Source organism: Neltuma alba, unplaced genomic scaffold (assembly GCF_004799145.2).
Source record: "Neltuma alba isolate B1F8T4 unplaced genomic scaffold, ASM479914v2 tig00002374_pilon, whole genome shotgun sequence".
In the NCBI taxonomy this organism is placed as follows: Eukaryota; Viridiplantae; Streptophyta; class Magnoliopsida; order Fabales; family Fabaceae; genus Neltuma; species Neltuma alba.
The window spans coordinates 804,212-819,355 of record NW_021632837.1 but is presented as its reverse complement, the minus strand read 5'-3'; the positions used below and the strand labels follow the sequence as shown (position 1 = coordinate 819,355).

General features: G+C 35.5%; 2 protein-coding genes across 5 annotated transcripts; both read left to right on the top strand.

Annotated features, from left to right (window-relative positions):
* The first annotated feature begins 2,497 nt into the window (after positions 1-2,497).
* LOC114723100 (uncharacterized) lies at positions 2,498-6,789 on the top strand. Of its 2 annotated transcripts, none has more exons than XM_028909262.1 (9): positions 2,498-2,953; positions 3,541-3,577; positions 3,665-3,743; positions 3,825-3,870; positions 3,949-3,996; positions 4,551-4,619; positions 4,716-5,061; positions 5,180-5,328; positions 5,655-6,789. In XM_028909262.1, the coding sequence occupies exons 1-9, from the start codon at positions 2,534-2,536 to the stop codon at positions 6,477-6,479; spliced, it is 2,019 nt and encodes a 672-aa protein (XP_028765095.1). In that variant the 5' UTR covers positions 2,498-2,533; the 3' UTR covers positions 6,480-6,789. The 2 variants fall into 2 exon arrangements, with proteins under 2 accessions (XP_028765095.1, XP_028765087.1); XM_028909254.1 differs by having other exon boundaries at positions 3,949-4,047.
* A 3,289-nt stretch (positions 6,790-10,078) lies between these two features.
* Positions 10,079-13,837, top strand: LOC114722972 (probable serine/threonine-protein kinase PBL21). Of its 3 annotated transcripts, none has more exons than XM_028909112.1 (7): positions 10,079-10,162; positions 10,257-10,513; positions 10,610-10,645; positions 10,716-10,906; positions 11,096-11,285; positions 12,220-12,611; positions 12,933-13,837. In XM_028909112.1, the coding sequence occupies exons 2-7, from the start codon at positions 10,426-10,428 to the stop codon at positions 13,236-13,238; spliced, it is 1,203 nt and encodes a 400-aa protein (XP_028764945.1). In that variant the 5' UTR covers positions 10,079-10,162; positions 10,257-10,425; the 3' UTR covers positions 13,239-13,837. The 3 variants fall into 3 exon arrangements, with proteins under 3 accessions (XP_028764945.1, XP_028764955.1, XP_028764936.1); XM_028909122.1 differs by lacking the exon at positions 10,079-10,162 and having other exon boundaries at positions 10,181-10,513; positions 12,933-13,260; positions 13,345-13,837; XM_028909103.1 differs by lacking the exon at positions 10,079-10,162 and having other exon boundaries at positions 10,181-10,513; positions 12,933-13,274; positions 13,345-13,837.
* The last annotated feature ends 1,307 nt before the right edge of the window (positions 13,838-15,144 follow it).

Genomic DNA, 15,144 nt, shown 5'->3' with positions numbered 1-15,144 from the left:
AGAGGTACTCATATTTTGTAATGTATTTATATTTAGTGTCTAATAGTATTTCAAACAGATTTGTTTTAATAAGAAGATACGTATTAAAAAAAAAAACAAAAGAAAGATCATTAGTTAATATAAAACTGTACATGTTATTTTACCCCAAAAAAACCTATACATATTAATTTTAAGAGATAGAAACCCATCAAAGGAATATTTGACACGAAAATTGTTAGCTCCATATAAATATTTGATAATTAAACACTTTGCACCTATAGTTTATTAAATGAAATTGGAGTGTATAGTTTTGCTTCGAACTAACTTTTCATCTTTTACAATGAAGACTTGTGGGGTTTTTTTTTTTAATCGAACTCTCAAGTTTCTGAAAATCATTATATTCCTTTGTCAGGAATTTGTATCCATGACGTTGAAAAATGAATAAAGAGCCTTAATCTTCAATTAATCTTTTTAGTTCTTGAAGTTCTTAATTGTCATCATTTTTCTAAAATGCACCAATGTGTCATTTTTCCATTTTCTTTTCATTTTTTGTCTTAACCTTGATAATGTCTTGAACCATAGAGAGTTCTTTTAAAACATTTCACTAAAGGACCTAATTTAATATGAACTACGAGACTCGTTGATTAGTGTTATAGTGGATTAATTTTTTTTTAATGGTTATAGAGGATTAATAATAAGCAGTTGAGAGGTAATTTTCTGACACATGAGCAAGATGATTTTTTTTTTTTTGGTCAAGTAGGGAAAAGGTTTTGTAAATCGACATATATACGTGCCCGCGTGCATGAAAATATGAATAGAGACTAGAGAGTTTATCAGTTATCTTGCCATTAATCGTGTTTTAATTTTTGGCCAAAAAATTGTTTTAATTTTAAGTATTTTTCAGATCATTTATTTTTTATATTATTGTATAACGTGCATGAAAATTAATGTTTTATAATTTATATTTAGAGTTTATATTATCTGCTATTAATTCAATTTCCTTCCTTACAAAAATGTCTCTTTTAGAACTCGAACTCGAGATCCAAAGGGATCTAGCGGTGCAAGAACCAATTTTTCGTTAATATTTAATTTATTTTTATGCTATATAAATAGAAATGCATTTGTGGTGCATTAATTAATAAATGAGTTAAAATTAGTGTGAAACTATCCTATTATATATATGCCCATTGCATCATAACTTCTATTATATTAATTAATAATTAATATGCTCTATCAATCGAATGCGTGAAGAAAGATCCTTGAAAGTTATTTATCTACTAATCGTAGACACATTAAATATGACACCAAAAAAATTATAACAAATATTGTACTCGATATCTGATAAAATAAAAACATTACTAAAATACAATGACTTCCCTTCTATTTTATTAAAATTGTAGAGAACTCCCCTTTATTTTTAAAACACAGACTTTAATTCAATTTTTTAACACTGCTAAAAGTGTTTTGTTATAACTTCTAAAATACTTGATTTTATTTGCTGAAGCTATGGCTAAAAATTTAAAATTATTTATTTGGCCTCATAATCTAATGGTTTACCTCTTTTCCATTTGGGAAAAAAAAAGTAATCAAGTTTGATAATATAGAAGTGAATTTTTTATAAAATATTATAATTAATAAACATAAATTATCTTAAAATTACTAAAATCTAAATTAAAACTTATCCTCCATTATACAAAATTCCTAGTTCATTAAAATATTTTCCTTACATGCATGCTTATTTAGCCAACACACACATATATATAAATTAAAAAAAATACTAAACAAATAAATTTGTACAATTAAAAATTTAAAAGTATACTTTTCTGGCCTCATTTATAAGGCAGGGAGAGAATATATTTTTTGATCTTATTTATAAAAACTGAAAAAAAAAATTTGTATGAATTTATAATTTTATCTTTCACTTATTATTATGTTGATTTTGTTTACATGATATATAATATATATTAAAAATAAGAATAAAGTTGAAAAGTTATTGATTTTTAAATAAAAATTAATAAAATTTAAGGTTTTTTTTAATTTGTGTGAAATATGTTATAAGTGATTGATAAATAGGATTAGGGGATTATATATAAAAGTAGTTTTTTGGTAACCTAAATGATTTATGTTCAAAATTTATATTAAAGAGGGACATTTTGATTTAGGATATGATTTGACTGTTAATTAATAAATAAGTGGATAGAAATATAATCTTATATGGGGGAATTGTGTTATGTAGTTTTTAATTTTAAGTGAGATTTGTACGTAGTTTTTGCAAGATGACAATGTATTTAAGCAATTAAATGGGCGTCCCACATTAAAAATTTATGCTCCTATCTAGTTAGTTTGTACACTTTTAAGAAAGTATTTAATATTAGTTAATTTGTCTTCCTTTTATACTTTATAAATATAGGAAAATGAAATTCATTCCCGGATGGTCACGTGATTTTCACGCGCAAACTGCGATGTCCACATTTTATTTTAATTTCAATTTCAATTCGAGATGAAAAAGGGGAAAAAGGAGGGGGTGTTTGGAGTGCGAGAAAAGAGGAGGAAAATGGGCGAGGTATCTGAAACGATGACGAAGAGGAAGAAGAAGGGACGCCCATCTCTATTAGATCTTCAAAAGCGCACTCTTAAAAAACAACAGCAACATCAACAACAGCAATTGCAACTACAGAACCCGAAATTAATCAATTCACATTCTGACCTAAACCGTCGTCCCACCCGCCGAAACTCCGTTCTTGGTTTAAGGCATGCGACTGAAGAGGGGATTGCTGACGATGACGACGACGACGAGCGCAAAGAGAAAAAGCATAAGCTCTTGGTTGGTTTGAATTCTCATCATCATTATTCGGCATTATCACCGGTTAGTCCGGAGCCGTACGGCACTAACTGGAATGAGGACGGTCACGATCCCGAGGATCCTCGCAAGAGACGCAGGATCAATGTCACATATCAAGGATCAGATGAAACGGTGATCGTCTTGCATTCACCTCTTAAATTAATCCCCTTTAACACCGTCGATTTCGTTTCACGGGATTTTCCTGGAATGACTTTTACAATATGAGATTTGTTTCGTTCGGAATTTCGTGCTCTTATAAAATTTTTACGGTCTCCTCGTCGATTTGGGAGGGAGTGGATGTGTTTGACTGGTCAAGTTTCGGTATTATTTAAGGTGCTTTTGTTTTGGGAAAATTTGGGTGGGGCTCTCTCTCTCTCTCTCTCTCTTCTTTTCCCCTAATTTAAATCTTCATTATTTATGTATTCCTTATTGGTCGTACTAAATTGAGCAGTCGTCGACCCATGGAATGCACAGATATGCCCAAAAAGCTTCAGTTTGTCTTATCTATTGGTATACTCAGTATTTTTCTTTTTTAAATTCTCCTTTTTCTTCTGCCCACATGTACTCCAGCTGCTGCTTGGAGCTTTTTACTGTTGCTTTTCCCATTGAATTTCGATTCTCATCCCGAGAAACTTATAATAAGTTTTAAAGAAAATCGCGTACATCCATTGCCATTTTAAAGATATTTTCTGGTATTTGATAATGGACTAATTTTGCAGAGTGAAAAGGTTCCGAAAGCGACGGACAGTAAGCATGGTATGAGCCTATCAATCATTTCCCAATTGCTGCTGCAAAGGCTTGGTGGGGAATATTAATGGTGATTTTAATAATATGTGTTGACAGGTTCGCAGGGGGAGTCCGGCCCCACTACACCTTTGCCAGACAAAAAGCTCTTGGTGTTTATACTTGATAGGCTTCAAAAGTGCGTGTCTTGGTGTTTATTGTCTTGGCTTCTTCTCTCTGTCGCGATTGATTAATTCGACTATATCCTACTGTATTGCAGAAAAGATACCCACGGAGTGTTCTCAGAACCTGTGGATCCAGAAGAGGTGCATCTTTTGGAATAATATTTGAGTGCTTTAGTTTCCATTACTTACGCTTATAATGAAGCATCTTTATTGCTACAGCTTCCTGATTATCATGATATCATTGAACACCCGATGGATTTTGCAACGGTGAGGAAGAAATTGGATGGCGGAGTTTATAACAATTTAGATCAATTTGAGGTTGGTGGTATGGTGGAACGATTTTGTTTTCTTTTCCTCCCAGTGATTACTTTCTGGTTCCCTGAATGATGAATGATATTTTTTCCCCTCTATTTCTGTTTATGTCTTTATGACGTTTGTGCTGACTCAACGGGCATGATTAAAGAATTGCTGGTCACTCTTATGAAGCCTAATTAATTCATTGAATATGCTCTAACTGTGGCGTGCATTTTTCTACTTTCCGTTTTTGCTTGATCTTATATCAGATGCATTATTTCCTCTGATGAGAACATCATCATTAAAACAAAAGAACAATCGTTTAAGGATATAGGGGCAGAAAATATACATTTACTATTCTTCATGACTAGCTATTGCTTTTCCATCACACAGGTAGTTTGTCATTTATAAGCAAATGCTGTCTTCCATAAGTTAATTGTCACTTTTTGCCTTTACATTTTAGTATGTGGTGTAGATTCTATCTAGTCTTAGAGGAATTTGAACACGCTGCTTCTTCATTCTTGCAGAAAGATGTATTCTTGATATGTTCAAATGCAATGCAATATAATGCACCAGATACTATTTATCACCGGCAGGTTTGGGGAAGTCTGAAGCTGTAGTGTAGTATTTTCTTCCCTATCCGTATATTTGCCATTTGTTTGTTGTGACTTGAAGACTGAATCTTTTCTCAGGCCCGAGCAATGCAAGAGTTGGCCAGGAAGGACTTTGCTAATCTGAGGCAGGATAGTGATGATAGTGAACCACAGCCCAAAATTGTGAGAAGAGGTAGGCCGCCAGGCAAGAATTCAAGAAAGTCGTTGGGAATGTCTCCCTCTGAGTGCGTCGCTCCTGATTCTTCCTCAGATGTAACACTTGCTTCGGGAGGAGATAATGGCAGTGGCGGCCCTAACAGTTATAATTTGAGAAAAGGAACAGGTAAGTTCCAGCCTGCAGATTCATTAGCCAGGACTTCACATAACACCTTAAACAGTACGGGATATACTAATTGGTTGTCTGAATGGGAGAATGAATTTCCAGGTCAGGGTCTATTCCTTTAACTTTTGCCCCCTCCCTTTCAGTTTGGATACAGAAAATAAGAGCTGTACATGGCTCATTTATTGTAAATCTTGCTTCTTTTTCATTATTTTCCTTGCAGCTTCTGTTTTAAAAGCTGTTTTAAGATATGGAAAGAAGCAATTCATGGTTGACGAGACCAGGCGTGAAACGTACAAGCATCTAGTGGCTACTGAGGATGAACCTCCAGTACTGGCTACAATTGAAGAAGAATTCAAAAAACTAATCGCGGTACAAACTTATTTTATTTTTCATTTTTAAAAAAAAAAAAAATCATTTGCCCCAACCAGATGCTGGAAATCTGTAAACCATTGCTAAGTTTTCACAGATGCAGATAGTAGTGCTAGGTTACGCCTTTGTTCATAATTCTGTTTTACCATAGAAGGATGATACTTTAAATACCTTGTGTACCCTCCAATTGCTTTTACTTTTCAATTCATAACAACCATCTTTACTTGTTGAAATGGTTAAAGATTATTTACCATTTTATTTAGACGGCTTTTGTCTCGGTGATAAAGTTTAGCCCTTCTTTTTCTTGTCTTTGTAATTTAAATCAGGTGGGTTTAACTGTGAAGCATAGCTATACGAGAAGCCTGGCCCATTTTGCTGCTGATCTTGGTCCAGTTGTTTGGAAGATTGCTGCAAGGAAAATCAGCAGTGTTTTACCAGGAGGACAAGAATTTGGTCCTGGATGGGTAGGAGAAGATGAGGTGTCACAGAGCCAACAGTTTGCAATTTATGACCAGGATAGATCTTTAGACGCTTTTGTGCCAGACAATCGTTCAAGTAGATTTCTTCCTCCATCTGGCTCGTTTTCTGGTGGATATAAATCATGCTTACAAAGTGGAGACGTGAAATCAATTAGAGGATTGAATTTTCAAAATGAGCTTAATTCAGTTAACAGTGTTGATTCTGGCATTGAATATGTGGTTCCTTCATGGATTAAGCAGGATTCTGTTGTTCGCTCTGACGATGTAATAGGTTCAAATGACCGGCTAGGTCCTAATTTTTCACCTCAAATGAGGATGGTAAACCTTTCTGACTTAACCGGGCTGCCAAGTTCGGGTGATGGTTCTCGAATGATTGACAAGGGTATAACTGGCAACTTTGCTGCCTGCTTGATGCCTTCAGAGATGAGTTCACCCGCAAAGACCCAAATCTCAAACGACTTTGGTCAATCAGATTCCAGTAATATGTTGGCGGAGGAATCTGGCTCTGATTTTCAAAAAGGGCTCGCTGTCAAACCATTGATAATTCCTGTGAAACACAATTCTTTGTCAATTGCTGATGATTTAAATAGGAAGATTGGAGCAACAAATGCATCTAGTTCCAGTGTGGATACTGGTTCTCATCTGCAGCCCAATTTGGCACTCCAGCTTTGATGGTGGATTATTTATTCTCACTTGTTCCATCAAAGTTTTGGAGCTTAATGAAACAGAATGAAAGATTGGACCATTTTAAACATTTGACTTAGAATGGGGAGTGGCTTTGAGGCGGTGGTTGTAATTGGTGGTTGTACCGCAAATTCAGTTTCCTATTTGTATAGTTACGGCATTGAACACTAGAGCATCATTTTCACGCTATTGAAATGAATTTATGGTCTCCCAAGATTATCACGGAAGTTTCTTAGTTTTTGGTAGATGTAGTGTGAATTGTGGATCACTGAGCAATGCGAGTTCGCTTTGTGTAGCAGATCCTTGGGAGATGGGAATTTCTTTTGTAAAAAATATATAAGTTCACGTTCCTCATTATTATTATTCTATCTGGGGCATGATAGGAGAGAAAAATATGTAGTTGGAGAATATTAGATCAGAAAGCATTCAACATGAAATGGCATAATTAATGTTGTGGGTTCGATCTGTATGTTCACGCCAAGTGAAAGGGAAAAAAATGACGACGTGAGAACTATTTTCATGAGTTTTATGATAGTCAAATTTTGATTGACTTGTTGTAAACTGCCGAGGTGTTGCAAGGTTTTTTTTTGGTTACAAAGGAGGGCAGAGCCCGAAACACTAAAAGTTAGCCAACCAGGGGACTGAATCCCATACACTCAGTAGCAACTAACGAACGCAAACTAGGAGGACACGAATCTAAGAGCGAGGAGCTGGATAAGCCTTCTTTAGCTAGGAAATCTGCAACTCTGTTCACTTCCCTATTGATGAATCTAATTTCCAGCTCATCAGTCTTCCCAGGTGTTGCAAGTTTGAATGCTCTGATGGAGCCACCGCGACTAGCAACGGGCCTTACAGTGGACAGCTTCACCAATGTTGCATCACTGGGGAACGTTTTCTAAAAGCCAGACTATGAATCCTAAAGAACATCGCTTTCAATATGTGATAGCTCGGGACTTGATTTGTACAAGCATTTTTAATCTTCGTATACATCAAATGCCTCCGCGTACAACAACTCGCGTTTGTGATTGTCATGTTTAAATGGCATGCTCCACAAATCACCTAGAGAATGAAGGGGCGCAAACGTAGATCCACAGGTTATTATCAATTATAAATTTTATTAGTTAAAACTGCCTCTTAAACTGAAGAGAATTTTAAAAAAAAAGAAAAAAGAAAAAGGGCCATTATAGTCGTCTATTGGGAAAAAGCGGGTGAAAGTTTTTGTGTTGTCCAAAAATTTCTGGGAGTGATATTGTGTCCATTGACATCTCCACTTCTCCACATCGAAATTGGGATTGGCATGCTGCACGTCTAAGGAAATTTTGTAACAGGGAAAAATGACGCCTGACAACTTGAAAACACACACGTATTAACACTTTGACTATAAATTTTAAAAATGATTCCTTGTTTGATAAATAAGATATAATTTATGGACAGAGAACATAGTGACTTACTACTTCCGGTCCTAATTATAAGAGCCAGTTGACTAATTTGAGAAAATTAAGAAAAAAAATTAAGTTAGTTATTTGTAATAAATAGATGTTGTCTTTCCTAAAATATCCTTACTAATCAAGTATGTTGGTCAAAACTATAATTATCAGAAGGACTATTTGGAAAAAATTGAGTAAATATGAGAGACAAAATAGATTGGGGTCTTATATTTAGGACCAACACAAAAGTCAAACGGATCTTATATTAAGGACCAGAGGTAGTGTAAAATAAAGGACGTTCAAGTTTACAAGATTTTTTTCCTGGTGCTTTCATAATTTTACCCTTGCATCATTTGCAATTTTCAAGTTTCAACTAAACTTCCAGATTATGAAAATCATCACACGAGAACTGAAAAATGTTATTCTTCTAATTCTATTTATAAGTCACTTCCAACATATTTCATACAGACAAAAGAAAAATCTTAAATTTTATTAACTTTAATTTAAAATTTAATAACTTTTTAACTTTATTTCTATTTAATATACATTATACTTCATCTAAACAAAGTCAATGCAACAATAAATTAAGGGTAAAACTATACATTCATACAAAAAATTCTTTCAGTGAGAAGCAAGAGTGAATTGTTTGATCTGGGATGTAAATGGAGACATAGGGTGTGTTTGGTTGGAAAGAAGGGTAGGGGAGAGAAAATGAATCCCTCCCCTCATTTGGTTAGAAATTTTGAAGGGAAGGAAAACTGAAATCTCTCCTCCCCTCCCTTTCATATCCCCATTCTGGCTTCCTTCCAAATTGGGGTTTTTTGGAAGGGAGCCAAAATGTTAGACCATTTTGCCCTCATATTTTTGTGATATTTCATTGATGCCTATAAAATATTTATTATAATATTTATTTTAGACAAAAATATATTATCATAAGAAAAAATAAAATAAATATTATTATAATTAAAAATATATTATACTCCTCTGGTCTTTAATATAGGACCCAATTGCTGAGTTGGTTTTGGTCCTAAATATAAGACCCATTTATCATATTTATCAATTTTTTTAAATTACCCCATGGATACTCTATCAACCATAATCAAGTAGAAGATAGAGAGGGGTATTAAGAAAGATGATTATGGTATTTTAGGAAAAACGTGTCACAATTTTTATAATTAACTAACTTACCTAACTTTCTTAATCTAATCAAATTAGTTAAATGGGTCCTATATTAAAGACCGGAGGAGTAATAAAAATTAATTTAAAATAAAAAAATTATTGCAATGAAAAATTATATTATTACAAAGTGAATTAATTTTCACAAATATATTATGTTATTAATTAAAATATATTTTAAAGTTGGGAAAAAAATAGAGAGGGAAAATTTTCTTTTTTTCCTGAGCATATAAAATTTATTAATTTGATTATTTAAATTATATTATTATATTTATTAAAATAAAAAATTACTGTACTAATTTTGAAATACACATATTAATATGATAAGACTGAATATTTATTGAATTATATAATTTGAAATAAGATGTAAATGAAGTTATATAATATATAAATAAAAATATAAACTAATATATAAAGGTAAAATGATAAATTGATTGTTATTATCTCTCCCCTCCCTCTCTTGAGTCAGATAAGGGATCATTCAATATCCTTTTCTTTTTTTTTTTAATCAAATCAAATAAGATAACATTAAAACTTTTTTATCCTCCCTCATACCAAATAGGCCTGTAAAAAAAGAGAGAGGGTAGTGTCACGCTTATCACCCTTAAAAATAAAAATAAAAAATAAAAGTATGCACATTAGGAAAAGCCAGGCCAGCCCAAGCTAGGCATTTAGTGGGAATGTAAAGGGGCCCAAGCAGCCCGGGGGCAAAATGATAAAATGACAAAACCATCCTTTCTGATGCCGGGACCGTAACGTTTAAATACACAAAAGGGTTGGAAGATGGACAGCGACCCCCGATAATCATGCTCTCACATTGATTCCGTTCATTTTATTTTTATGATATCTTCTGGCTCTTTTTTAATGGTGAGATAATAAATTATTAAGCATCAATTAAATTTCCCACTGGTGTGTATTAGTCAGAACTAAGAACTCTCCTTGAGAAGCCGCAATCATCATCATCATTTATTATTATAGTCGAGTCTGTTCCGCTCAGCATGCCGCTAAATGGGTTTTGCGTCCAAATTTGGCGTTAGCCATTTACAAAATGCAGATTCGTCTTCACGCGTGAATTCCATTCCCCCGATTTTTATTACACCACAAATTAGGAAGCCGCCAGATTGGGTTGTTTGTGAATTGGGAAAAGATTTTTTTTTTGTAGGGAATTTTTGGACTAATTTTGGGAGGAGTGAGCCGTTGTTGATCTGGAGGTGCAAGACGGGAGAGCCAAAATCCTCTCTGAGTCTGTCTGAGAAGAGTTTCATCTCCGTCTTCATCTTCATCTTCTTTCAAATATTATTATTTGAAAGCAAGAGCCGTATGATTGGGAGATGAGCTGCTTCTCTTGCATTAGTCATCGCCGTTCAGATGCCAGCAGAATCCAAATTGATAATGCTCCTCGATCTACCTCTTCTTCCGGTCTCATTCATTTCCCCTCTCCTTTATTCTTCCATTTCCCAGACTTTTTTTTTTTTTTTTTTGCCTATTGTTTTAATAGGCATCCGGGTTTTGCAGGGACTGGGCGCTCCAAATCTCATGCCCATAGTGGCGGTAAGGGTTTTCTTTTATTTATAACCCACCCGTTGGCTTGTGGATCTTGTTGATTATGTAATGTCTGCAGACGATAGAAGCAAGGGAGGATCCTATGATGGGAAGGGGAAGAATGGCGTCGCCGGCAGCCCAAAAAGCAGTGCTGCCCGTAGTTTCACTTTCCGTGAACTTGCAGCGGCAACCAGGGGCTTCAAGCCAGTGAATTTGATTGGGGAAGGAGGTTTTGGAAGGGTTTACAAAGGTCGTCTTGATACAGGCCAGGCATGCCACGCTTCCATCTCTTTTTCCTTCATCACCTCCTCACAGGCCTCCTAGCAGTTTTCCTTTTCAAAACCCTTTTTTTTTTTTTTAACTTCTGATTTTCTAATGTGTCTGACTCCGATCTTTTGAATATTCCATGTTGTTGCTGGGGCTTGCAGATTATTTTTATGGCTTATTTTCTATTTGCAGCTTGTTGCTGTCAAACAGTTAAATCACGATGGTCATCAAGGTTTTCAGGAATTCATAGTGGAGGTTCTCATGTTAAGCCTGCTACACCATTCTAATCTTGTCACCTTGTTTGGTTACTGCACCGACGGAGATCAAAGGCTTTTGGTTTATGAATATATGCCTATGGGTAGCCTGGAAGATCATCTTTTTGGTAATCTTATTACTTTCTTTTCTTCTTTCTTTTGTTTCTGCACCTCTTGTCATTTGGAGGTTCTAATTCCAATCTTCTGTATGGCTACGTGATTGAATGTTTGACATGTCCTATGAAGGATTTTGTTAAAACTTAAGCACGTAGGGGTTGCTTTCCTTTGATATTTTGCCATACCTGGTTGGTACTTTCCTTTTTGCTGTTCATTAATTCAGCCGTTATGTTTAATATGTGTTGTTGTTAGTAATTTACGCAACTATGCTCCTTGATTACAAAAACCCAATATTTTCTGATGAAAATATTAGATCATTAGTTTATCCTCGCGAGGTCATTTTCATTTGAATTTGAGGATGTATAACATGTCCTTATGCCTTTGTTTGTGGGGAATGTGTTTCTTTTACGTGTAACTCTTGCCAATTTGACGTTCCGCGTGAAATTTCTTGTTATTTTAATACTAATAATAGGACTACAAATGTGAATGACAACCATATTTTGGGCCTATTCAAAGACAATGATGCCAGTACATCTAGACCAAGATAGAAAGAAACAACTGCATCGTTCATTTTCTAACTTGTGTCGTGTCAAATGGTTGCTGATTTGTTCACTGAAGGGAATGGTTTGAACTTTGATGTTTCTGCACCTCCGCAACAGAGTATCAAAATTTTTTCTATTCGGGTTTTTGCATCACTGAACTGATGATTCTAAATTTTTAGAAACTGAATTTCTCCACTTTGTTTTGAAGCAACTTTAAGATGTATGGTAACGTGAAAACATTCATCCTTTTTGCTTACCCTTTCTCCCTCTTTCTGCTGGTTTTGTTAGATATATCTTCTATAATGTTTATGGAAAACAGGCACATCAGTTTGAATAGTCTGCATACACTATTAGGAAATTATCAGATACTGCCCAGAATTAGTGTGCATTTCTGTTTTTTCAGATATAAAACCAAACCAAGAGCTGCTAAGTTGGAATGATCGGATGAAGATTGCTGTTGGAGCTGCACGAGGGCTTGAGTACCTTCATTGTAAAGCAAATCCTCCTGTTATCTATCGGGACTTGAAATCTGCAAACATATTATTAGACAATGACTTCAACCCAAAACTCTCAGATTTTGGGCTTGCTAAACTTGGTCCTGTTGGAGACAATACTCATGTTTCAACCAGAGTGATGGGAACATATGGCTACTGTGCCCCAGAATATGCCATGAGTGGCAAACTGACTCTTAAATCTGATATCTATAGCTTTGGTGTGGTTTTGATGGAGTTGATTACTGGACGAAGGGCAATAGATGTCAGTAAGAAGCCGGGGGAGCAAAACTTAGTTGCATGGGTAAATGTTTGGTCTTTTAAAAGATAGGTTCTCCCCTTCTTGGAGGAGACGTGGAAGTTTTAAATTAATTCTTTCTTCTGAAATCTTTTCTCTGGTATAGATAACGTGTTTTTGAATTGTAATCAATGTTAGTAGGTAGAAAATGGAGTGTTTTTCCTTTAAAATGCCTGCTATCTCCACGATTCCCTTTTTTCCACAGGGATTCTGTGGCATGGCAATACATGTTTTAAGCTTTCTGTATGGTTGTATCTATATTCCCCTTCCTTACGTGGAAAATTTCAATTTCTGAAACTTTTTTTTCCCAACTCTGGTTGCTTGCAGTCTCGACAGTTTCTCAGGGACCGGAGCAAGTTTGTACAGCTGGTTGATCCTCGTCTTGACGGACAATTCCCCTTGCGCTGTTTGCATCATGCGATTGCTATCACTGCAATGTGTCTGCAAGAGCAACCGAATTTCCGCCCACTTATTGGTGATATTGTTGTTGCACTGGAATACTTGCACTCGCAGAGTAAAGCCTCAGAAGTCCTTAAAGGTGGGGAGCAATGTCTGCCACGTCGATCGCCATCGCAACTGGACCAATATTGTTTGGAGGAATCAAATTCAAGACTGAGGTCAACTTCCGCCTAAGATTTTGAGTAGATATTTCCATGTCAGTCCAAAACTGTAAGCAGCCGTCTTCCATACTTTGAATTGTATTGATATTACTTCAAGTAGTGAAAAATTATTCTTGCAGATTGCTTAACCGTAATGGGCATGGAAGCTGTTCTTGTATAGGCTTAAAATTCATGAGGCAGCTATCACTTACATCGCGCCATTCCAACCAAGCCCCTATCTGATTTGTGCGTGTGAAAATGTCTGAGACGAGTTTGTGGATTATAGCGTACTACTTTCCCTCCCCAACCCTAACCATCGTCACTCTCGCATGCGATTATTTTCCGGACACTAAATTCAAGTCAGGCAGTCTTTAAGTGTCTTCTGGCAATTGTCAAAGCACTGATAAGAAGTGGAAGCTTAGTGGGCAAAAAAAAGGGGGGGGGGAGCTGATTATGTTTATCTTTTATTTAATGCGAGTAACCTTTGTCGAGATGCATAATGGTTCCCACTTCTTTTTTTTAATATTTTTTTTGCCAACGATGCTTCTGACAATCTATACATGGAGGTAAATTCTATTACTTTTTTGTAAAAATGAAATCTGAGATAAAAGTAAGAAAAGTGCTTAGCATGTACAAGGAGATGGTATGCTGTTTGTATCATCTGGTTCGATTCTGGGTGGGTTGGGAACATCTTGTAGGGGAGCTTGGATTAGTCATAGATCATGTAGGATGAGCAACGCTGCTGCATAATAGTTAATGATGGCGGAATAAAATTAAAATAAATCGGATCAATAGGTCGTCGGATCGCTTAGGACTAGTTTGTTTATTTCCTTTTTGGTCAAGTGTTTGGTTCAAATCTGTGAGGCTAAATTATTAGTAATCAGGACTTCATTCCCACGTATGATCTATTTGTCTTGGTCTAAATCTGCACTGCCATGGAAAGGTTATTAACCAGATTTCATAGAACGGGGGCTCCTTCGGAAAAGCCTAGTCATTTCCTATTCCTGCTCGCCCGGATCTTGATGTGGACGACCATACCCTTTTCCCTCCTGGAGTCAACTGCCACGAACGATGTTTGTTTCTGTCGTCCCCACTTGGTGCGTCAACATCGTCTTCTATAGCATTTTTTTCTTTTGCTTTGACCTCGCTGAACTCGACCTTGCTGTCTTCAACTTTTGTCGTCCTCTCCTCCGACATCCTTAGATGGCGGTATGATTTTGAACCTGTTTCTGCTTTTGGTTGGATTTTGGCTGTTGTTGGGCGGTGGGACCTGAGAGGTAGAAGCAGGAGAGGGTGACTGACGATGGGCTAGATGGCGGTGGTCGAGTATTTTTAGTCCATGTGTTTCCATGTTTGTGTGATTTAATACAATTACATAAAAATGAATTATTTTATTCTTTTTAGGGGGTGTTTGGCAATCTCCAAACCATGGTTTTAAAAGCAATTTTCCGCAAAACGAGGTAAATTCCTTCACATATTTATTTCGTAAACCGTAAAAGCACTTCTGAAACTATGGTTTGGTTTATATCTAAACACTCTCTTAATAGCAAGTCAAATAGATTTACAGTTATCAATACTTCATATGATTTCATTTTTATTACTTCTATAGACCATACAAGCCCTTCAAGAAAATTTTAGGCCATATTCTGAAAAATAATGAACAGAGGGGCATGGTTACCTCTGGCAGCTCAATTTTCATGATTACATATAGTTATATTCTGGGATTGATTAAGTGGTCTGGTTGTTTTCCAGATACACCCGTGGTTTTTCACTTTAAAATAATCAGGCAACATAAAGTCATGATAGCCACTGAATATACACTTTTCATGAAAAGGTTTTTAATATTTGGAAGAAGTATTCTTCAATGAAAGATGATCTTTCTGATTATGTTTGGATTAATGTTAATTTAAGTACATTTTATTCCAACCGGCTTTGTGTCA